At 44.0% G+C, this 24,128-nt stretch overlaps 4 protein-coding genes across 23 annotated transcripts in view; 3 read left to right on the top strand and 1 right to left on the bottom strand.

Annotated features, from left to right (window-relative positions):
- Window positions 1–62: 62 nt before the first annotated feature.
- Window positions 63–4,166, bottom strand: betaTub56D (beta-Tubulin at 56D). The gene is made up of 2 exons (XM_017158402.3): window positions 4,002–4,166; window positions 63–1,497 (listed from the first exon to the last, which is right to left on the bottom strand). The coding sequence occupies exons 1-2, from the start codon at window positions 4,056–4,058 to the stop codon at window positions 211–213; spliced, it is 1,344 nt and encodes a 447-aa protein (XP_017013891.1). The 5' UTR covers window positions 4,059–4,166; the 3' UTR covers window positions 63–210.
- A 617-nt stretch (window positions 4,167–4,783) lies between these two features.
- LOC108068688 (uncharacterized) lies at window positions 4,784–7,843 on the top strand. Its single transcript, XM_017158414.3, has 4 exons — window positions 4,784–5,039; window positions 5,097–5,465; window positions 5,774–6,428; window positions 6,488–7,843. The coding sequence occupies exons 1-4, from the start codon at window positions 4,939–4,941 to the stop codon at window positions 7,403–7,405; spliced, it is 2,043 nt and encodes a 680-aa protein (XP_017013903.3). The 5' UTR covers window positions 4,784–4,938; the 3' UTR covers window positions 7,406–7,843.
- Window positions 7,844–8,570: 727 nt separating this feature from the next.
- The window catches only part of par-1, a 32,162-nt gene continuing 16,604 nt past the window's right edge, over window positions 8,571–24,128 (top strand). For 8 of the 20 annotated variants that reach the window (XM_044392676.2, XM_044392679.2, XM_070212336.1 and 5 more), the window contains exons 1-2: window positions 20,978–21,107; window positions 22,341–23,919. In XM_044392676.2, coding sequence (XP_044248611.1) covers window positions 22,528–23,919 — 1,392 coding nt within the window. In that variant the 5' untranslated portion in view covers window positions 20,978–21,107; window positions 22,341–22,527. Of the gene's footprint in view, window positions 8,647–9,245; window positions 9,388–12,625; window positions 13,439–15,653; window positions 15,798–17,560; window positions 18,980–20,975; window positions 21,108–22,340; window positions 23,920–24,128 lie in introns of those variants that run through there. The other 12 variants (XM_070212337.1, XM_070212335.1, XM_044392680.2 and 9 more) reach the window with 7 other exon arrangements.
- Window positions 9,257–12,600, top strand: mei-W68 (meiotic W68). Its single transcript, XM_017158377.3, has 3 exons — window positions 9,257–9,387; window positions 10,723–11,154; window positions 11,213–12,600. Exons 2-3 carry the CDS (start codon window positions 10,788–10,790, stop codon window positions 11,839–11,841), a joined length of 996 nt encoding a protein of 331 aa, XP_017013866.2. The 5' UTR covers window positions 9,257–9,387; window positions 10,723–10,787; the 3' UTR covers window positions 11,842–12,600.

Consider the following 24,128-nt stretch of genomic DNA (forward strand, 5'->3'; position numbering starts at 1 on the left):
CCAAACCTCAACCGGGAAAATATTTACTATTTATCCAATAACCCATTAAAAAACCATTAATGTTTAGACTTGTGAACAAAATTGGATCCGACTTTATTGATTACGTTGTTAAGAGAACAAATCTATTACAACTGAATTAATTTGTTCTCGTTTCATTTTTTCTTTTTCGCAAAACATTGATCGAGAACTCGCTTGACTTTCGATTCGAATTTAGTTCTCGTCGACCTCAGCCTCCTGCTCCTCCTCGAACTCGGCGTCCTCGTCGGCGGTGGCCTCCTGGTACTGCTGGTACTCGGAAACCAGATCGTTCATGTTGCTCTCGGCCTCGGTGAACTCCATCTCGTCCATGCCCTCGCCGGTGTACCAATGCAAGAAAGCCTTGCGCCTGAACATGGCGGTGAACTGCTCGGAGATGCGCTTGAACAGCTCCTGGATGGCGGTGGAGTTGCCGATGAAGGTGGCGGACATCTTCAGTCCACGCGGCGGGATGTCGCACACGGCGGTCTTCACGTTGTTCGGGATCCACTCGACGAAGTACGAGCTGTTCTTGTTCTGGATGTTCAGCATCTGCTCGTCGACCTCCTTCATGGACATGCGTCCGCGGAAGATGGCGGCGACGGTCAGGTAGCGTCCGTGGCGGGGATCGCAGGCGGCCATCATGTTCTTGGCATCGAACATCTGCTGGGTCAGCTCGGGAACGGTCAAAGCACGGTACTGCTGGGAGCCTCGGGAGGTGAGGGGAGCGAAGCCGGGCATGAAGAAGTGGAGACGGGGGAAGGGCACCATGTTGACGGCCAGCTTGCGGAGATCAGCGTTCAGTTGGCCGGGGAAACGCAGGCAGGTGGTCACGCCGGACATGGTCAGGGAGACGAGATGGTTCAGGTCACCGTATGTGGGTGTCGTCAGCTTGAGGGTGCGGAAGCAGATGTCGTAGAGAGCCTCGTTGTCGATGCAGTAGGTCTCGTCCGTGTTCTCCACCAGCTGGTGCACCGACAGCGTGGCGTTGTAGGGCTCCACCACGGTGTCCGACACCTTGGGCGACGGCACCACCGAGTATGTGTTCATGATCCTGTCGGGATACTCCTCGCGGATCTTGGAAATCAGCAGGGTTCCCATACCGGAGCCAGTGCCGCCGCCCAGGGAGTGTGTGAGTTGGAAGCCTTGCAGGCAGTCGCAGGATTCGGCCTCCTTGCGCACAACATCGAGCACCGAGTCGACCAGCTCGGCGCCTTCTGTGTAATGACCCTTGGCCCAGTTGTTGCCGGCTCCCGACTGGCCGAACACAAAGTTGTCGGGCCTGAAGATCTGGCCAAAGGGTCCCGAGCGCACAGAGTCCATGGTGCCGGGCTCCAGATCGACCAGGACGGCGCGGGGCACGTACTTGCCGCCGGAGGCCTCGTTGTAGTACACATTGATGCGCTCCAGCTGCAGGTCGCTGTCACCGTGGTAGGCGCCGGTGGCATCGATGCCGTGCTCATCGGAGATGATCTCCCAGAACTGCAAACGGAAGAGTGAAGTAAAGAAGTGGGGATTAGAAAGAGGGCAAAGCAGAGGAGTTGTACAGAAATGTTGGTTCGAATGAGTCAGCAGAAAAATCGATTCTCAGGGGTGTTTTTCTAACTCTAACTTAAGACATGACTTGCGAATGAGTCACCTCGGAAAATCAATAGTCGTAAAATTTCTCACAGCCCAGCCCATCTGGTACATAACGTTGGTAGAATCTAAGTATCTTAGGCCGGAAAAGAATTTCTAAGCTGGGAATTCTTATACTTCTTACAGAAAAATAACTACCACCCAAGAAATAATATTCTACTTGAAAGTATTTACATAGCTCTAAATTCCTTTCATTGTTTAGTGAAAGTTACTTAAGCTGCATTTGCAGAGAAAATTAAAATGGGAAAGTTCTCTTGAAAGCTATCAACTTTATAAACAAGATACCTTCTTTGCAGGGTAGTTGAAAAACTCGGTCTAAATATAACTCTTTATTGATTGGATTGAATGGGCACAAGCCTCAATTATGTACATATGTATGTAAGCCTAGGCTCGGCTGGCACCTACATTATATGTACGCCATCATAAACTCTGTGTATGGGCCGAGCTCCGATTAACATAACTTATTCGCTGCCATTTTTGGTGCGTTTCCACCACCACAAACGATAACGTCATCTGGCGTGGGTTTTCGTTTCGGATCTCGAGGCGCAGCTGTCATTGGGTTCCGCCGACCGCCGATCTCTCTTGAATCTTCGGGCGTGGGCTGAGCTGAGGTGTATGACTACTATCTGTCTGTCTGTCTATATGTATGTCTGCTGCCCCCACGCAATGCCGGCGACCTCAGAGCCGGGCTGCTCTACGCTACCACCCCAAAACCCCCCGCTTCCGATGGCTTACATCACCGGTTGTTCGGGTTCCGACCCACTCTCTATAAGAAGGAGGACAAGGAGGAGGAGGTGCCACTTGGAGAGAGGCGTTGGCGTGGCCTGAGAGGTTAAAACTGCAGCTCTAACTACCGACCGACCATCTGGCGCATAAATCGTCTGTTTTTCAGGGCATTACGTCACCTTAGAGCTAAAAAAGTTTTGGCGATTGTCGTCGTTGTTTATGTCGCGTAAACAAATAAAAACAATTTACTGAAATAAGTCTGTCATTGATATTTTCAGTACGGAGGAAGTGCGTGGCTGACACTCGTTAAAGCGAAATGGTACCGGATTATAATATATATATAGAAATTCCCTTTTAAAGCCGGTTCAGCCGAAGAGAGCCATACTTGGGCACAACAATTGTTATGTTGCAGCTGCTCGGGTTTTGAGGCGTTTCCGAGGGTTGTTTCCTTTTCGGCCCATTCGCAGGATATGGGTATTGATTTTTCAGGCAAGGACTAGAAGATTCGTCATCACCATCGCCTTGTCCCGTTATCCACACGCATGTGCAGCACCGCCCTTTTGCCGTGCAAATAGGTGTGTGTGTGTGTGGGGGTATGGGAGATGAGAGAAATGGGATAGAGACAAACAGATGGCGAATTCCTCTATATAAGGTCATCTCGCTTTGCAGACTCTGGCTTTTAAAAATAAAGTTCCAGTTATATGCCCAAAGAGCACCGAAATTCGTCTATACCACACAATATGGTCATGAATAAAAAATAGAAAATGTTTTCATTGCAGATTAGATAGAGAAGTCGCTGGGGAGTAGCGCAAAAAAATTGAGTAGAGTGTGGAATGCAAGAAAATCGATAGAACGGCTAATGCAGCCTACATACAGATGTATATATACCGCTTATGTATTGGACCAACTCTTATACACTCCGCGAACCGGTCAACGACGACCGGTTCAGCCATTTTAGGTTAAAATGACGTCATGTTTTCTCTTTAGAAGACGCATAGCGGCAAAAAAAACCGGCCGACGCTCACACACACAAGAGCTAAGCTCTTAAGTGTATGAGTGTAGAAAACCTTTCGTGTTTTGACGAAAGAAAAGTACCCTTCACCATCTGGGCAGTGAAATGGCTTTCACAACCGGTGGAAAACTATGAAAGGCTTTCGCCCAAGAGAAAATGACTCATGCATGCAACACGCACACACAGATACAAATTGGTGTACAAAATTGCAGACACACCCAACTATAATTACATATATGCATGTATGGAAGTACAACGTACATATGCGAATGTCAATGGCCCTAAAACACCGTTTTTATCGCAATTTTGGGCGTGACAAACTTTCGTTCTAAATTTTAGACCCAAAATGCCAGAATGAAACAACAAATCGCAAGCATCTTTTTGAAATCGGACAAATATACATTATATACAAACACAGATGCCGGGACTCAACAACCCACACTCATGTATACTTTTTGGTATACATAAATGCAAATGTGTGCGTGTGAAAATGCCGGCCTCAATACAAATTTTTGCCACATGGACAGCCAAGTCGTGCAAAAATGACGCCATTTTGGCAACTGTACTCTCGAATGGAAAATGAATGGAAAATTGAGTTGGAAAAACTTACCTTGGCGCCGATTTGGTTGCCGCACTGACCAGCTTGGATGTGAACGATTTCCCTCATTTTGTATTTGTTTTAGGTTTTTGAACTTTTAACTTAAAATTATCTTTCGCTTATAGCAGTCGAACACAACACAAACTGTCCGCTTCACACACTTGGAAAAATTAGTGCAGCTGCCGTCGATTGCGCGGCCTTTTATAGCGGAAGTTGGCGATAGAGGTGGGACGAAGGCAGTGTGACCGCAAACATTCGAAACGGTCACGCTGAAATGGCAGGAGTGTGTGTCGGCTGTCGGGAAGGTGTCTCCGCTAGGTTAACAAAAAATGTGAGCCGCCTTCGATTCCATCGAAAAGGACAGTTAAAGTTGCAAGAAATCGAAAGCATTACCGCCAAGCCCCCTATTTTATTAAACGAAAATTAACTAATTGAGTATCTCAAGTTGATCATCTCAGTTAAGGAGATAATGAACAGCTAGAAAAGATTAGATTCCGTTATCTTTTCAGTTGTAATTTTTACGAACCCCAACACTAATTTTAACACAATTCCAAAGAAAGTTCTTCTAGAAGTTTGAATCTGCAACAGAATATTAATTTTAAAACTCAATCCCTAATGTTAGATCAGAATAAAACTGATGTGTTTTCAAATACAAATTACAAATTAATTAATTAATTTCAACTCAATACCACCTTAAAATTTCCGCACAGTGTTTCACCGTGGAAACACGATGACACGGGACGCCCATTTAGGGTACTATCGCATCACTGCTGCCATCTCTAGTTTTAGCGATATTATTTGTGGTTATTTTATGCGCGCGCTAATGCCGAATTGCATGCCGGCGTTGGGTGAAAAAGTTCAAAGATAGCTGACATCTGGATAGTTACGTGACTCGATGACCGCCAGAAGAACCAGTCAAGTCCTGTAGATAAGAAATAAAGCTATAAAGATGATAAGCCTACTCATACCGCTGGCGGCGACGGCAATACCGATATGTGCGATTCTCTTTGTGACCGGCACGTTTCTGTTCAAGGGATTCATTAATATACGGTGAGTGGGGTATCAAAATCCAGTAATCGTATATAACTAAGCACCGTCTAACTGCAGCTCCCGCTACAATGCCCGCGTAAACTGTTGGTTCTGCAATGGCAACGCACGAGTTCCCTACGCGGATCGCAACAGTTGGACCTGCCCGAAATGCGAGCAGTACAATGGGTTCACCAAGGACGGCGACTACAACCGGGACATGACGTCGCAGCGGGACTGCAGCGTCGGTTCCCAGAAGAACAGCTCCCAGGGCAGCTCCAGCATCTGCGCCAACTCATATTACCAGGATGTCCTGGCCGCGAATCCTCCGGCCCCGAAGAACGGACTGTGCGACCAGTGCAATGAGGCGCAACGCCTGAAGGTCGAGAAACTGTCGCAATTCGAGCCCAAGAATGAGTCGCGATTCGACCAGGAACTGAAGGTTTACAGGTGAGGAAAGAGAACTAGGAACTAAAATGCATTATAGACAATGGTATAATACACTCTTATATCATTCTTTGAACCCTATGACGTTCAGGATTTATTATATGTACATTCGTTTAAATGTCTTTCGATTTATATAACATCATCAATATCATAAGGAAGCTAAGCTAATTTTACTGAATGGTTTCTATTAAACCGGTTTTACAAGTTATAATTAAGTCATCTTGATACTTATACATCTTCTTCAAATCTTATAAAACATACAAAATTTAATACTGTCCTAACAATAATGCATCTTTTATATATTCCTTTAGAGAACGACTGGAGAAGCAGTACCGCCTGTGCAGCAGCTGCGAACGGCACGTGAACAAAGTCCTGCACGAGAAGAAGAAAATGGTGCTGAGCTCCAAGTTCCTCAACTACATCATCAAGGGGGCATCGCTGCTCAAGCAGCCGCACTTCAATCGCCTGGCCAGTGCCCAAAAGCAGTACAAACTTCAGCGATATCGCGCTATAATGACCATCCTGACCGTGGTCAACATTCTATGCCTACTCTGCCGCCTGCCGCATGGAACAGCCAGCCAGTTTACGACTTTCCTCGGAAAATTCGTGGGATTAGCCTTGTTCTATGCCTACTCCCATGTGCTGGCCTTTATTCGAGTAGTGACTTCGGCCGTGGGTATTTTCCTGGAACAGCGGGAAACGACAGCCAAACTGTTATTATACGGACGCACCTTTGGCAAGCTATTGCTGTATTCGGTGGGATTGAGTCAACAGCAAGTGCAGCAGGCCACCTTCGCATCTTGTTTCATAGGGGTCTATCCATATGCCATGTTGGCCCTGAGTTTCCTGCACAAGATCAACGACGGGCTAAAGTTTACACGGTTCACAATAGCTCTACTTTTATGGAGTGCGTATGCCACGGGAATGGAACTCCTGACTGCTCATATAGATGGAATCTCTTTCATAGTAAGTAAATGTAATTTATATTTGAAAATAATTTAAAACAAAATCTCCAACATTTACAGCTTGTGGGCAGTGTTTTCACCCTTGGCTTGTTGATCACCAACCGCTCGAATCTGCTCAGTCAAACGAGTCAGGACGAGTCCGCCTGCGAGAGTTTCCATCGCCTCTGTGCCGACGAATGCGACGAGGAAACGCTGAGCATGCTAAGTCAACAGTTGAGTGGTTGCAGCAATACCAGCAATGGCAACCTTTCCCTGCCAAGCGCCTCCGTTTGCCATTCACCCGCTCCTACAATCTCGCAGCGAACAATTCAGCCGCCCGCTTCTTTGCTGTCCTTGGATTCACTGCATCTGTCCAAGCAGCGGATGGAACAGCAGGCCTGGGCATCGACCTATGGAGGAGCGTCTACAGTTGCGCCGCAACCGCAACATGCGATGATGTTCCAGCAGAAGCCGATGAGGCCATTGGAGACCCAATGGTATCGCCCTGGATCCGGTAACATGGCCCAAAGCCAGGGCTTCGCCAGGTCCACGCACAATCTGTTGATGCCAGCGCGTTTGCCGGCCATGAGCCGGAATGTCGGCGGAGCTGATGTGAGCGCCTGGGTGGCGGCCAATCAAAGTATCAACCAGGACCTAAGCACTGCCAGTCTAATGAGACACTACGAGGAGAAACAGCAGCAACTCTCACGCACCTCGTCCCAATCTTCCGGATTTGAATCGCAGACCCGACCAGAAACTCAGTGGGGAACAGCTGCGCCGACAATAAGGGACTACGGCTGGTCCGAGAACCGAGGAAGTCAGCGAAACCTGGCTGCTATTCCGCCGCCCCTAGCATCGCCCACACCCACATTGGCAGCGGCCAGTGAATTTCAGTACTCGCGGACAACTGTGCCGCAGCAACAGCCAACAATTCAGCCGGGAGATTTACTCAGAAAATGGATCGAGGGCAGTTCCAAGGCCTCGCAGCTAATCCACTGAAATGTGATACAAAGTCATAAATATCTAGATATCAGAGAAGAATTGTATGATCTGCAGAGATAGCAAAAAGCATAGGAATTCTTAAAATAGCTAAACAAATCACAGCCAGTTAGGGAATATTACAATTTTGACTTAACTTATGTAATTATCAATTAACTTATAATTTTTGACTATTAGTTTGTAAGTTTTCTATTTCACCGAGGGTTTATCTTCACATTTACTTCAAAATGGTAGCTCTAGAACTCCAAAGTGTAAGAACTCCGGTAAAGACAAACCCTTAGTTATGTATTTAATTGAAAATTATCATTAACAATCTGTTTTTACGGTTATATGAACTCGGCAGGAGCTTCTCCTGAAACTTCGTGACTAACATAATTTAGATAAATTGTTTATTATACAAATGGATATTTTTTGAAATAAAAGTGGAATAAAAAATAACTAATTTATTATTTAATTTTAAACCGCATAAAACAATATAATTCGACCTTATTACACTTGGCATTAATATTTTATATTTTTTTTAAATTCAAGATATTACATCAACTTAAAGTTAAATAAACAGTTTTATATATATGGATATATATGTATATATGACATCAAATATTAATGGTTTTTTATAAAACTGTAATGATCTAACGGTTTTATTAAATGAAGAGTTGAATAGCTCTTTTTCTTTTGTTCTCTTTTGGAAGAATGTTGCCAGACTGTTTGAGCGGCGACCTAGTATTGTTGGTATAATTTTCAAAGTATTTTATACCCTGTAGTCTGCAGCGCAAGGTATGATGTCTCGAGAAAAGATGGACTTCTTAAAAAATCTATGGTTATGTATGGACTAACAAATAAAAATAGTCATAAGAACTCGCATATCAAAAGCTACGTTGATTAGTTCTACTTAAATAATAATGCCTTGGATGCCATTAAATGAAAAATTAGGGATTAGATAGATTTTTATATAAGATGAAAATATTGCAAAAATGCATAAATAATAGAGAATTAATTGTTGTGTAGAAAACTATTTTTATTTTAAAATTTTCGTAATTTTTCCGTTTTTAAAATGATAGCAGTAGAAAATCGGTCGTTTTAGTATTTTCCCGCTAGATGGTCAATTTTTAGCACTTTTTGATACACGCCAGCTGGCAACACTGCTACAATATGGCTGCCGTATCGTAATGTGAATTTTTTTGAGACCGAGACGTACATACTTTTGTTGCTGCCTTTGTGGATGTGGACGGAGGAAAATAGTAATATTTAACTGCGTTGCGTGAGCGGGACAAGCGACGAATCCCCTTTGCGGCCACCGACAGCGGCTCAATCGGCTAATAATAATATAAATAATCGTATCAATATCAAGTTACCCATAACCCATCGCGGATACACATTAGTTTGCGAAGGGCAGAGCAGCGCAGAGCTATAGCGAATATTTCCATTTGTTGCCAACAAGACTGTCGTTGTTGTTGTTGTTATTGTGGTTTTTCAGTGAGAGGGGAAAAGAAACAAAAAAAGGGGGCAGCCAATTGCGTTCGTAATCTTGGTGAAAAATCGGTGACGGTTCTTCTTCGAAAAAACATCGCGATAAGAAATATAAGAAAGAAAAATCTGATTGAAAACCAAAGAGCTGCTGTGTGCGAGCGAGCGAGAGCGGGCGAGCTAGAAGCGAGTGAGCGAGTGAGAAAGCTATGTATTGCATTTGCATTTCGTTGTGTGTGTCGTCGTTTTCGTCGTCGTTCGGTAAAAGTCGGTAAAAAGCAGAGCCTTTCCAACTAAACCACTTTCGGGAAATCGGCATCGGAAAAGGAACTGGAACTGAAACTGAACAGAGACTGGGAAAAATCGAAAATTAAATAATAATATGCGTTACATCGATGGCAACAGCAGCGACCAGCAGCAGCTAGCGATTCCTCTCTGAGCGAGAGCGCATAGCTTTTCGGCCATAGCTTTTCTTCACACGCCTCTTTGGGCCGATCGGAAATTATATTTGATTGGTAAGTACAAGAAGTGGCAGCACCATAACCAGCAAATCAATACTTTAAGGGGCTGCCATTCCGTTTCGTTTCGTTCCGTTCGTTAGTTTTCCTAGCCCATTCGCTGGCGCTCTCTTCTCCTGCCTCTTTCTCGCTCTCCCGAAAGAGAGCCGCCCCCCGCCAGCCGCCCGCCCCCACACACCAAATAAACGGTGTGTGTGCGTGCTTTGTAATAACGAGTACACTTTTCTGCACATACAAAAAAGAAAAGAGGAAAAAAACAGAAAAAAAGAAAGACCGAATAAAGAAATTCACATAAATTTATGGCACTCTCCATCTCCCTCGCGCTCTCTTTTCTTTTTAAACACTAGTGTGTGCGTTTAAGTTTTTAAAAAACAGTTGTTTTCACCGAAAGGGAATTTTCTTTTCGGTGGTATATTTTTAGCCAGCAAGCTCCTTTCGGAAATTATTTATAACCCCCCTCGAAATGTTTCCACGCAACGATTTACGCGATAAACTTTTACAAAAGTAGATATAGGTATGTGCAAGCCCACTTGATTTGTATGTAAGTCTACGAATTGCTTACGTATTTATGAAATATTACTGTGCGTAGGTCGGTGGGCGTGTGTGTTCAGCCCACAGTTTTCACTCAATTTCCTGGGGGTTTCCGCTTGTGACAAAGAAATAAAAATGAAACGGGGGGCGTGGCACTCTCTGCAACTAATCTGGATCAATAAAGACCAATATATGCGAAAGTATTTTAGAATGTTAAAAATCATTGAACTCATGGGAATTAACATCCCAAAAGTCTAGGAAAATGTTCAGTGCCAAAAGATATTCGGAAACATTTGGGGTACATGAAGTTGGGAAAACCCAAAAGTGCAATTCTGTTCACAAGATGGCAAAGCTTTATTGAAATTGTTTCAATTTAGCAATAAGTTCTTAAAATTCCACTAAGAAGTATTTAAAATAATTAATCATAAATTGTCCTTGCAACGAGCAAAGGTATTCCGATTAACAGTGCAAATAAGTACAAATAAGTATTATAATTTAGACTTACTCATTATTTTATTTTAACTTTGTACGCATAACAGACCGTAACATCTTAAAACAACAAATTAAATATTATTAAAAATGTATACAATAGTTTTCATAAAAAACAAAGGTGTCAGAACAAACAAACTTTACTTATTAACCAAATGTAAAACTAATAATAAGATACAATTAAAATAGTCATTTAGAATAGTAATTTAATGTCATTAATAATTTTCACAAAAAATATAATAATAATACACGAACTAATTGACGTTTTTCAAACCATAAACCATTATACTTAAAGTTAGCTTTTATTTTTAGGTTTTAGACTATAACGAAAATAAGAAGCTGTTTAGACTTAACAATTAGTACTTGATACTTGAAAAATGGGTGATTTCTTGGAGAATTTAGAAAGGATTACCCTCGAGCTTGTGACGAACTTGGTCCGCGGCAATGCCACCTTGATGGTTCCCCGGAATTCATCCCCGAACACGACAACGCAGTATCGACGAGTCAGCTATAATAATCGCGGAAGTCGTCACAGTTTCTGCCTGCTGACTTTAATGCTTTCCCGGGTCCACCGATTGCAAGTGCATGGCGGAAGCTTCACTGTCCGTGGTCTATACTACAGTGATCCCCAGCTGATTCGGTCGCAATCCAGGATAGCGGAAGCCAGACTGGATGTCTGTCGTATGCTGAATACCTCCCCCTTTAATCTGGGGATACTGGCCGCCTCCAAGGGCCTGATGGCAGGTGAGTTACCCTGGAATCTCTGACTAAAGGCCGCCTGCTGATACGGTTCCTCTTGCAGGCGATATACGGCTGCTGATGACCAACGGAGATATTCTGGACGGCAGCTCATATGGTGGACCAATGATACTGCCCACGGATCCCGAGAAGATACATCGTATCGAGACGCAGGCGGACTTCGTGCTGATCGTTGAAAAGGAGTCGGTGTTCGAGAGTCTTCTATCCAGGAATGTTTTTCGCACTCTCGAACGACGCTTCATTCTGATAACTGGCAAGGGATACCCAGATTGCTGCACAAGGAGGCTTGTCCATCGACTGGCCGAGGAGAACCAATTACCTGCATACATTCTCGTGGACGCCGATCCCTTTGGCATTGAGATAATGCTCGTCTATCGCCGTGGCTCGCAGGCAATGAGTTTTTCCAGCCAAGGACTCACCACACCTTCGCTGCGTTGGATTGGCCTGCACCCCTCGGAGATTACTGCCCTCGGCACTGGAGCGGTTGCCCTGGTTGCCGGCGACAACAAGAAAATCAATGACCTCCTCGCCCGCAGCGACTTGGAGCCGGGAGTGCGACAGGAACTGCGCATGCTGCAGGACGTTCAGCTAAAGGCCGAAATCGAGAGTGTCATCGACTTCCTGGCCGACGACTATATACCGAACAAAATCAATCGGAACTTGTTTTTGTAGAGCTCGGTGGTAAACCCCAAGAGCCTAGCGATAATGTACTACTTTCGCACTGTTAAAATGTTGCTACTAAGTTTAAATGTTACGATGTGTATAGAACTATGATACGATTTTTGAATATGTTAATGTATCGCGAATCAACTGATTTGTCCCATCTAATCGGTTCACTTAAATTAATTAAAATATTCCACTGATTACGCAAAGTAATGAAACAATTCGTCAAGGTTAATTTAATGTTCCATTGCTGATGCTCAGCCTTTGTTCTGTACTCCAATTTTATTATCCGTCATCATTACGCTAAAAATAATGTTATTTTATGAAAAAAGTTTGTTAAAATAAGGCAGATACACCTGAAATTTTAAAAATTGTATAGTTAATGTATTTGAAACATATTTTGTACAATTCCACCTTTGTGTGTTACACTGCTTAAGTAACTTCCAAATCGCTGCAATTTGGAAAATGTGAATAACTGGATAATTGGCGGATAATGGCAATTTTACACTGGTAACGTCTGAGTAATCAGCTTCTAGTGGCTCGTTTCGAGTGGACAACTTGATTTCGTGCCTTACTTTGTGTGGACAAAGTAGTATAGTAGTATCAAGCAGACAAAGGAGATTATTTATTGTGCATTTAAAAGTATTATGGCTGGAGGTCGGTAATCGGAGTCGGTAATTGACTACGTTTTTGATAATGCCAAGGGAATGACCAGCCGTTTAATGAGTGCCAAAAGATGCAAGTAGCCAGCTTTGTTCAACCATTTACTAATTGCGCCTTTATTTCTTTGCAGATGTGAAGGAGTACCACGGATGATAGAAACCCCCAGGGCATTTGACTAATTTTAAGCACCGAAACCTGAAAGACTCTCCGGAAAATACTCGAATCTCACGTGCAGAATCTCTTAGAACCCCATTGGACTGTTTAAACAATGTCGACAGCAATGCGAACCACACTGCAGCCAGTTCCTGAAGCCCTGCCAGCGGAGAGCGTGTCCAATGGCACCTCATCCAATGTTGCAGCGCCGGCGGCGCCAGTGTCGAGTGCCACAAATGCGGCGCCCCCACTGGCCGCCGTTTCCAGCACAACCACCACCTACGCCACCAACTCGATCAGCACATCCTCGCATTCGGTGAAGGATCAGCAGCAGCAGCAGCAGCAGCAGCATGATTCGGCCAATGCCAACATTGTGTCACTGCCACCAACGACAACGCCAGTTGCCAACACGACGATGATGCCCATTGTAACGTCCTCGAATTCGGCCACCAGCAATAGCACCGCGGCCACGCCCACTCCAACCTCGGGGGCGGCTACGACAGGTGGACAGGTGGGCGCGGTGACCCCAGCACCCGTTTCAGCGTCATCGGCCAACACCAATCACTCGCACCAGCACAGCCACCAGCACCACCACCATGTGGCCAACAATATGACCACGGACGGTGCCCGCTTGACCAGCAATAATTCGGTGACGGTGGCGGCCTCGGCGATTAATCACCACCATCACCACACCCCCGGCAGCGGTGTGGCGCCCACCGTCAACAAGAACGTGCTTAGCACCCACTCGGCTCATCCCTCCGCGATCAAGCAACGAACCTCGTCCGCCAAGGTGAGTTCTTCCTTGGTTTTCACAAAACTCTGTACCAATCATTTGTCCCAAAGTCCTCAAGTCCGTCTCTTATGGGAGCCCCTTTCACCAGTCATGTTGGGTTACCATCTCCTATCTGCTCTTTACGTGCGTTCTGTGGCTTGGGTCATCATTTTCGTATTGTCCATTGATTAGGTTTCAAGGGGTGGAACCCGGTTTAAGTCTTTATCATCTTTATGTTACGCTTAGACCAGTTCGTAAACTGCAAAAAGCCATTTAGTATCTCAAGTTACAAACTATCTCCAGCTAACCATTTTAATAAAAATTTGATTTAAAAATAGTTGCCAAATAAAGAAAAACTATATAAATGTAAATATATGTATTTTAAAAAGGTTTTTGAATGAAAAAAATGAGTACATATTATTTAAAATTATAAAAGTTTTTTATTTTCGTCTGTAGATGATTATCACTCATACGCAGTGTTGCCTTGAAACATTATGCTTTTCACATTTTTTTTTTTTATTTTGTAATATTTCTTTAAAGTCCTTTGAGATCTAAAAGTTGAGCTTGCAGGAGTCTTTTCTTTGTGTCCAATGTGCCGTACCAAAAATATATCAAATGTATTGTCAGGTGGGTGGAGAATAATTCACAAATGCATACTTAAACCCCTTAGATATATTATATACAATATGTTTATAACTTGTATAAATAATTCATTTGGATATAAAGTCAGTTTCAATCAATGTACCATCGCTTATATTATGTAAAAGTCCTAAATGTACAAAGAGTGAGCAATAAAGCCATTCAAAAGATAAGACAGGCGTAGAACATCGTCAGAATGTTGTTCAAATTCTTAACTGTTAATTTATATTTAGGCCAGTTGCCTTGTCCACACTGGCTGTGGGTGGTATAGCATCGATTTATATCTTATGCTAATGGAAAGCAAAAAATTGCTTGTGTACTTGCTAATTGCTAGAAACAACATTACAAATTATCTACAAATTTACTGGACTTTGTTACGTTCGAAAGACGAAAAGGCTGAGTCAATAGAGCTGACTACTTCCATTCACAAATGCAATTATAGTATTTTAAACCATTCTCGATAATCACATAGCGTCAGGCATCGTTCTCTCTCCCTCTTATTCTCAGCCTTTATCTTTGTTGTCTAAGCCAAATCCGTGGGATCCGTAGTTCTCTCAGCACAATCATATAACTGTTTTGATTTTAAATATTTTTCTGTCACAGTTTGTGTGCTTTATCCGACATACACTTGAATAGTTAACATAGTGTAGGTAAATAAGCTTAACTAGTTGCCTTTGTGGATGTTAGGTGTGGAATCGTGAGTGACTTATGACTTATGAAGACTTCAACTTACGGCACTAGTATATCTAATTTCGTAACTTATTGGTGAATTCTTGGAAAACTCTAAGTGACAATCAGTTTTTTCTCAATTCAAAAAGATTTTACAGTTTTTATCTGTATTTCTCTAAAATGTTGGTTCTTTCGGATTGAAACAAATATAAAATATTTTCTGTCATGATTATTTTTGATTTTCTAGATTTCCTTATTGGGGAATTCTTGAAAAATCCTCAGCTTAAAAACCTACCTATACCTATAAGATTAATTTTAAACAGTTCTTTATTTAAAAGCTTGAAATATTTAAACATTTAAAGGTTCTTCAATATGTTCGTGATAATATTTTTTGAGAACCCCATCTTGAAGCTCTCTCTTTTTTTGAATTTTCCACTGGAAGTATTTCAAATTATGCTGAGTTGCGTATTATTGTTTTTTGTTGTTGTTCATTTTTGTGGGCTTCAAGCTCGGCTCGCAGACAGGTTCCCAAACTTGTATGGAGATCCCTTTTGCCAAAGCTCTTCCGAGTTCTCTCTTCTTCTCTTTGAAGTTTCTCAATGTTTGGCGAGAAATTCGTGTTGTTTCTACCAGTTTTGAGTAAATTGCGTCCGTGTGAGTGTGTGTGTGTTCGGGTTTGTGTGGTTATGATTCACCTGCATTTACCTGCAGATTGCATACGATATTTATAGGGTGTGTCGTTGTTGTCTTGGAGTAGCTACAGTAACAATAACAACGACCTTCCCAGACGCAGAACTTTGGCGAAAATGCCAAGCTCGCTCGCCACATCCACAAGCTGAAGCAGAAGCAGAAGCAGAATTACATTCCACAGCCACAATGGCAGCCAGCATATAGCGATGGTCGAAAGCTTGTTTTAGTATTAAGTTCCACTTCATTCGTGTGGTCACCGTCGTCGCGCTGTTTTCTGTTGTCATTATCCGTCGCTCTCCGCCGATATCGTTGTGGTACCGTAGTAGCCTGGCTATATAGAGCTCTATCGTTATCGCCCCGCGATGAGTTGACTCCCCGGGTATTGTTTTTTTTGTTTCTGGCTTTCCAATTTCAATTCGCCTTTTTGCCATTGTGACCAGTTATTATCGCACAAGCACAAGGGCGTTACGTCAAAACAATGCAAAAAAAATAAACGAAACGAAGAAAAAGCGAAGAGATTGCAAAAAATAAATCATAACGCTAGAGCGCAGTTTATAATCGAAATCCTAATCCAAATCACAGGCGTTACAACATCCGCGATAAAGAACGTCACTGGCTAATCTGATCAGCGAGAGCTTAGAATGAAATCAAGGGCATGAGTACGCAGCTTAAAATAAGCCAAATTGACGTAGGAAAAGTCACAGTTACGGTCACAGTTACAGTCGCAGCTCGCAGCACTCTCTAAATAACTAAGTACACACGCACGTGTGTTTATAAATAAATTCGGTTAAATAGTGTTTAATTTATAAATTTCCAGCTTGTGTCTGTGTCTGTGCCTGTGTTTGTGTGTGTTGCAGTTCCAGTGAAATATATCCAGCTTTTTTGAGCCAACCACTTCATCTCGCAGATACATTGAGAAATGAGCCAATTGCGGGTGATAAGTTAATTTAATTATAAAGTACGAGTATGACAAGAAATAAAAAAGAAAGGAAAAAAAGAAAAAAAAACGAAAAACAAGTAGTAGTGCAAGCGAAAAGAACGAAAGCGGAATGAAAAGGAAAAAATGAACAAATTCCTACTCGAACACACGCGCAAAAGCAACAGACTTTTTGGTTGGTGTGCGTGTAAGTAACGCTTAAACGAGGTAACTAGCAGAAGAACAGCAACAACAACAGATGGAGAGTGAAAGAGAGGGAATCACAGAAATAGCAATAGCAATGTGTGGGGCTTCATCGTTGTCTCTTTAACGCGGTTGTTGTTGTTGCTGGTCATCTACTATCCGTGTATCTGCGTATCTGTATCGGGCGTGCCAAGGCTTACGATCCACAATCCGTACACTGACACACCCACACTCACAACCGCAAACCCAGCTGGAACGATTGTGGAACTTATCGCGAGTGTCTTGTGTCCACAAAAACAGACAAACAAACACACACACACAAACAGAAGAGCGCTGTGTAAAGTGCGATAACTGATAAGAGACAAGTGTTTTTATCTAAAACTACCCAACCACCCTCTTTCTTACCTACCCCTTTACGTTTGTCATGTAAGCAACAAGTTTACAAATATACCAGATTTACAAGCACTGAAAAGAAAGCAGAGATAACCTATTATTCATGCACAGAGATAAATTATTCACCACTTTAATCCCAATTTTGAACTATCATAATTTGTCAAAGGCGAAAACTTGGCAAAAAGATAAGCTTACTCATGAAAATTGGTAAGCAAAAACAAGTTTGCACTGTTAATTTTCTAAATTACAAAACACTTATGTGGTTAAAAGAGTGAAATATAAAATATAAATTAATAACTTAACAATAAAACGTCATAACTAAAAACTCCAACCAAAAACTTCTGACAAAACAACATTTTATTGGCAATCTAAAGTCGAAAACAAAATATTAAAACTAAAACTTCGTTAAAACTAACATTATTTGTAGCCGGTTTTTATGAGGTTTTTGTTTCCTATGCTAGCTTTTTTATTGACTCCTTATTAGCTCCTAATATTTTCTCTGTGCATCGCAAACCAAAATAATAGTGCCCTGTAAGGTTGGTGATGTGACTGTGATTGCTATTTTGTGACCGAGCCAGTGACTTTTACTGCGACTGCTTCTCTAATGTTCCCTCATTGTGCTTTAATAGAATTAAACGAGATGGACTTTTCGAAATAAAAGCGACAAAGCTGCGCCTGAATTGTGATTGTGCCACACGAACAAAACGGACAAAATTTATTTATACTTTTATTCATACAAATACGCGTCCACTCAGGGCTCTCAATGTTTACACACGAAAATCGCTGTCATAATTGCCAACGCGAAGAACGAGGGAATATGTGTTACTGTTTCGTTGCAACCGGGCCAATAATCCGTATACCGTGAACACCGAGCCACCGAGTCGAGAACGAAGAAGACGGAAACCTCCGCAATCCAACCAACCTAGCAACGAAACAACGAAACCGCACCGCCCAAAACCAAAACCACCAAAGTACCCACCATGGGCCAGACTTCGAGTCACCGGCAGACGCACCACAGCAGCAGCAGCAGCAACAACAACAACAAGGAGGAACCACCACAGGCGGCTACACAATTTGGAAATCGTCGAACCTCTACCCGCAAATCGACTTCGTCTTCGAAACATTACCCCACATTGGTGCAGCCATTGCGCAAGGATGAGCTCTCCCTGTTGCGAGATTCACTGCTGCGCAATGGAAGTATAATGCGCAAGAATCCCGACCGCCGACCTGTGACGATCAGTGAGCTAAAGCCGGTTAATCCCGGTGGTCAGGGCACATCGGGTAGTGCCCTGCCCATTACAGTGGAGGATGCGGCGGGTGGCAGCAGTAGTAGCACCACCCAGCTGATGGCCTTTCAACTCCCAGTGGATCGCAGTGCCAAGACTGATGACCTGGCCGCCGAATCATCTGCCACTTCAGTTGCGGCCCGCAAGGAGGGACGCAATGAGTTCTATATTGTGGGCGATGGATATCATCGCACGGATCACTGCTACTATCGCAGTCCCAACGGTGATTTCCACAAGCTGCCCTCCGATTCCTTTCACAAGATGTCCGAGGGTTGTTTTGTGCGGATGGCCGATGGAGTCTTCCGTCGCCTGGAGGTGCCCACCAAGGCGCAAATATCGCGAAGATCCAGCAAGGCGGAGGAAATAGGCGATGCCACTAGCCAGGGAAATGGCAGTGCGACCACCAATGTAAAGAGCCAGCTGATGAGGTTTCTCAAGCGTTCGAAGAGCCACACGCCCGCCACCATCGCCAAGTTGCAGCGTGAAAAGGAGGAAGCCCGGGCGGAGCGGAAGCAGCGACTCTCAAACGCCTTGCGGCAAAAGAATCTGGCCGCCACGAATGCAGCCTCGGCGGCGGGGAACTCGTCCTATGCCAGCGGTGGGGGAGGCGGAGGCGGAACCATCAGTAGCCGGAACAACAAGATCGTGGTGACGATGATAGAGAACGGCGGTTTGCCCATTGTGGCCACCAGCAAGGCGGAAAGGCCCAAGGCCAAGGAATCATCATCGGCATCATCCAGTGACAAGGCACGCACCTCGAGGGTATGTAATTATGGTTATGATGCGTGGTAAATGCATAATATTAAAGGGGGTGTAGTAATAATACAATTATGTGGTTTTGATTAGGGTGAGGTATTCGAAAGAAAGTATTAATATCTTGAAGCTTAGGCAGGGGTTTATAGGTTTCTTGACCTTGCTAACAGACTTTTAGGATTATATTTTCTCTGATTTATCCACTCTTAAGGGCCATAAAGCATTTCGTCGGTCTCTCACACTCATCCAGCCAGTCATCTATGAACATTGCAAATTTTTCGATGTTGTCGTGTTGCCATCTCTCGTCCCTACCTCTTTTTTCATTCAATCTAATCGTAATCGCTGTTTTGTTGTTGTCTATATCTGTCACGGTTTTGGTTCTGTACTCCACAATCGAATGATTTACGATTACTATTATTTTGATTACGGATTTTGTTTTATTTCAGATTTTTGTTACCCCACACATTGATTCGCTCTAATCCATACGGAAACTAATATATTTTCAGTCCAGTTACACACCTGTTATATAGTTATATATAGGGACCAAGTGCATTCGCATTAAAAGATTAAGGGTTTAGGGCGAATGTAACTGATTCCCGGTTCCAAAGCATCCACGGGGGGACAAGTTCATAATAGTTGACCTTATTACGCTTTCCTGCTGTCAGCAAACAAGCGAATCTTGGAATTCTATCTCTAATGTTTTTGCTTGGACCTGAAAGGCTTGACTGAAATCTCGTTGTCTTGTCTTAATGTAGATTAAGCTGCAAGTTATTCAATTAGCTTAATTAATACGGACACTTTTCATGGGCTCGGCTACTAGATACCCAGTAGCAGTAGTTAATTGAACCTATTTATCTTGACTTGACTTGCTTAAAATGAACAGAATGATCCAATATTCATATGAGACAGCTTTCTGTTATCTAACAGCGACGCAATATTTTCTTTGTTTGCTAGGTGTTTTATTTACTCGTTTATTATTATTACTTAATGTGGTTGGGTCCTGTTGCATCACACTAGTGATGTACATACGAATTCCATTATACCGCATAAAAAATGGATCAAAATAAATTATATTTGCACTTGTGCAGTTACAATTAAATATAAATATAGACGATAATAGATAGCTTATCAGACTGATATCTAAACGAATATTGTATCATAGACTACGGTTGAAACGGTTTGCTTCCATGGGTGACTAACTTTAAAAACCGGAAACACTTTTTAATTTAACAGATAATTGATGTACCGATCGATCAGGGAAGATGCGCTTTGCGTCACAACATTACTAACGAGTTCTCATGAAGCCGTGCTTGAATCATTAGCTAGGTTTTTATTATTATAAACTCGTTTCTTGGATTTAAACAGATGACAATTGAAACTTCAAATTAATGTATGTAATACAAAGTCAGAAAGTAGAGTTTTAACCAACATTTTTAAAGGTTGTCCTTTAGTTTGGTATCAATGGGATCTATAAGTGATAGATAGATAGATAGTGATAGTACATAGTGCACTTTCTTGGCTTTGAACTTGAAGAACTTCGCTTGTGAAGTCTAAGTGACGTTCATAAGCGGAAACTCTTGATTGTGATAGATAAGTGAAGGTGTCTGATCGATATACTATATAAGGTGTGAGCCGGGAAAGAAGCGCTTTGCGTAACTTGGGGCGACTTTCTGTATGTTGCGCACATGCGCAGAACACTAATCTCTGGCAGCAAACACGGTTAACAGTTTCTTTCCCAGCGTTACGCTCAGGTGATATCAGTGGATAGCACACTCGCACCAAACGGGGCTTCTCTTTGTGGGAGCACACAAGTACACAGATACCCTCCATCTCCACCACAGTGGTAGTGGTGCTCCACCAGTGGAGAGAGCTGCCCACTGATCGTGTGAGTGCCAGAGTGTGATTGTGCTGTGTTGGTGTATTAAGGCCGACGTCGCTGTCGCAGCCGACGTCGCTGCTCAGACCGATTCCGTGCTTTGGAATACTCCGCGCTCTCGCTCTCCGGCACTCCAGTTCCAGTTGCTGAGTGGCCAAGTGGCTCTTTGGCTGCTGAGCTCTGTTGCCGTTTCCGATTCTGTAGCTGTGTTTTCGGTGTCTTCTGCGTTTTGTGTGCTGTGTTGTATAGTTGTAGTCGTAGGTAGGCAATCGGCGGCGTTTACGTCAGAGTTACACAGAAGAGGAGTCGGCAGCAAAAGCTATAATTTAATACTAATACCCATGCCCCCACGTAAAAAACGAGTGCGAAAAATTGCGAAAGCCGCGTGCCTCTTTGATAAGATAAGCGTGTGCGGCTAAAAAACTCCTCCGGCCGACGAAACGAACCTTTAATAATCGGGATTTGTGCAAAATGTGATTTTTTTTATAGCCCAAGTGGAAAAAATAAATAAGAAAATACCCACACACTTTCAACAGCCATTGTATATAGCCTAACTGTGTTTTTTTCAGCAGTGAAAAAGTCGGCTCAATTGTCTAAAAGTAGTTCATTTGCGTTGGTGTATTGGTGCGCGCGCGTTCGTCAGTGTGTGTGTGTGCATTGGAGCTTTTCGCTTTGCTCAGTGAACCAGCGAGGAAAAAATGAAATAAAACCTACAACGGCCAACTACGACTCGTACGGAGGAATTGTTCAGATACTTGTAGATCTCCGCATCGTAACTATTTAGACAGTAATTAAAAGCAACAAAGGAAAATAGCGAAAAGGCAAATGAATCATAAAACGGAAAAGAGAGCGTGGGAGGGGGAGTGTGAGGTGGAGGGCAGGAAAAGCGTGACACACACACGGGAGAGCATCTCAGCTGAGCTTGTGCAACAGCAGTGGCCGTAGAAGTAGAAGAGAGCCAGAGGGAGAGAGACAACAAACACACGGATAGGAGCTCACCTCCACCACAGGTGTGTAGGTGCCAGTTTTGTCTCTCGCGCACTCTCTTTTGCTGACTAGGTGTATGTGTTTCGGTATATGGCCCTCCCTCTCCCGCTCCCGCGCTTTGCCGTGTGTTTATTTCAGTGTCACCGGGGAGACAGATTAGCTCTTGTCCGCCTGTTGTCGTAAATATCACGCATACACTCTCCCAGTCCGCCCATATGTACATATGTACATCCATATATATAAATGGAAGTTGCTGCCTGCTGGCTGTGTATTTAATTCATTTTCGAGGTTTTAATGCGCAACAACTGCGACTTGTTGTGTGTTGGTTAGGCGACAAAAAACAAACAAAAGCTACGTTGAGAATTTAGAAAGCCCAATGTAAACACGCACACTTAGACAGTGCAGTTCCCTCGGTATTTGTGAGCTGCATTGTACTTCCGATTTTCTGTGGCAAAGCGAAATCCCAAGCTCAAACTCAATCTCAATAAATTTTCCCAAAACTCACAGTGTAAGAACAATAAACACGCCAAGCGCCAGTTTTGAAGAAAAAAGAAAGAAAGAAAAAGAAAAAGTTGCGATCTCTCCGAGCAACAAGTACTAGTGCACCAATACACTCAAAGGTAGAGTGCCACGACAAAAAAGAAAAGAGAAAAAAACACAGAGAAACCGAAACCGAAAGCAAAACGGAGGAGCAATGGAGGCCACCACTACCACAACACCTGACTTGAATCGCGGCGATGCGACCAGGAAGAGTGTGCGTTTGTATGCCGCCCGCAAGGGGGCGGCACCTGCACCGCCCAAGCTCAGTGTGGCGCCCTCTGGCCAGAACCAGGGCAGCAGCAGCAGCAGCAACAACAATAACAACAACAACAGCAGCGACAACTTACCGGAAACGGAAGTGCAGCGAACACATCTTGCCAGCAAGGATCTCGAAGGAGCCACCGAGGACGACAGCATTGTGGAGCTGCGACGACGTGATGCTCAGGCCACCCCATTGCCCCGCATAGCGGTATCCGCCCTGCCCACTCTACAGCCACATCCAAAGCCCAAGGAACGCCAGAAGCCCTTGCCACGCAACCTCTTGTCCACCGAAGACGATGCCGGCGTGTCCTTTGCCCTCGGCTCCATCGAGAAGCACATCCACAACGTGGAGGAGAGCTTCAAGCAGCAGCAGAACCAGCAACAGCAGCAATCCCAATCCTCGATGGACGTCATGAAACTGGAGATCAAGCGCAAGCAGAGCAAGCGCTACGGTGAAACGGAAAACCTACTGCGGCCGGGCATTAGTGACATGTCCTCGGAGAACGACTTTCAGTACTTGGGCGGCAGAAGGGCGGGCGAACTGGATGCCAGCAACGAGCTGATGCTATCGGAATTCCAGCGTGGGAGTGATGGTCGTAACTCGATCGGAGCCTATTCTAAGAATTCGGCCGCAGCCTCAAACGGATCAAATGCTGTCAAAGCTAAACTGGCACGTACTGCCTCGGATACGAAGAATAACGACACGGTGCTGGCCATGCGGGCAACTCTGAAGCAGAAGCAGCACTTGCAGGACGAGAAGCAGCCGGCGGTTTGGCGACCAGCCGGCACAGCACCCACTCCGGCGGCCAGGAGCTCCTCCTCCACCTCGTCCGCCACCTCCGCCTCGGCCAGTCGAGGTGGAAGCAGCAGCAGCGTGGTGGATGGAGTGGCTCCGTCTAAGCTAACGGCCACCACCATTTCCGCGTCCAAGCGGCGTGAAGAGAATTTGCGACAATTTGAGGCTCTATTGGCCCAGAAGTCATCGCATCGTCATGCCACCTCCTCGGGAGCATCCGGGGCCTCGGGAACAGGAAGTAATGCCGCCAGTTCGAAAAGGCGATCGGAGCGGCCAATTGTGGCTCCCATTCCGCCGTACAATTCCGGCCGAGCCGAGCCGGTGACCAGTTCAACAAGAGCCAGCGTTGATCCGAGGTCCACTTCGACACATGGATCGGGAGCTGGCTCCGGAGGAGGATCAGTTCTGCCGCCTGTAGGACATCATCGCACTAGCCACGTTTCCAGCGTGGTGGCCAACCGCAGCAATGTGTACAACAATGCTGCACAGGTAAACCTTAACTATGAGGGGATATAAACAAGAAAACATTTTACATTCTCAATTTTTCATATCATCATCATATCAAATTATCCCTTATTTATACTCATATTTATAAATGTGGTTCAAAATCACATTAACCAGGTTAATGGGTGAGGAAAGACTCTTTGATACTTACTAGTTCTTCGATTAGGATACCTTTTTGGGGAAAATAGGATTCT

The sequence above is a fragment of the Drosophila takahashii genome, chromosome 2R, assembly GCF_030179915.1.
Source record: "Drosophila takahashii strain IR98-3 E-12201 chromosome 2R, DtakHiC1v2, whole genome shotgun sequence".
Lineage (NCBI taxonomy): Eukaryota > Metazoa > Arthropoda > Insecta > Diptera > Drosophilidae > Drosophila > Drosophila takahashii.

Bases quoted from the DNA above. Each gene is read 5' to 3' on its own strand.
- betaTub56D (XM_017158402.3), bottom strand. From the start codon at position 4,058: ATGAGGGAAATCGTTCACATCCAAGCTGGTCAGTGCGGCAACCAAATC. The intron at 1,498-4,001 runs GTAAGTTTTTCC...TTCCGTTTGCAG, and splicing joins GCAACCAAATCGGCGCCAAG to TTCTGGGAGATCATCTCCGA.
- LOC108068688 (XM_017158414.3), top strand. From the start codon at position 4,939: ATGATAAGCCTACTCATACCGCTGGCGGCGACGGCAATACCGATATGT. The intron at 5,466-5,773 runs GTGAGGAAAGAG...ATATTCCTTTAG, and splicing joins CAGGAACTGAAGGTTTACAG to AGAACGACTGGAGAAGCAGT. The intron at 6,429-6,487 runs GTAAGTAAATGT...CAACATTTACAG, and splicing joins TAGATGGAATCTCTTTCATA to CTTGTGGGCAGTGTTTTCAC.
- mei-W68 (XM_017158377.3), top strand. From the start codon at position 10,788: ATGGGTGATTTCTTGGAGAATTTAGAAAGGATTACCCTCGAGCTTGTG. The intron at 11,155-11,212 runs GTGAGTTACCCT...TTCCTCTTGCAG, and splicing joins CTCCAAGGGCCTGATGGCAG to GCGATATACGGCTGCTGATG.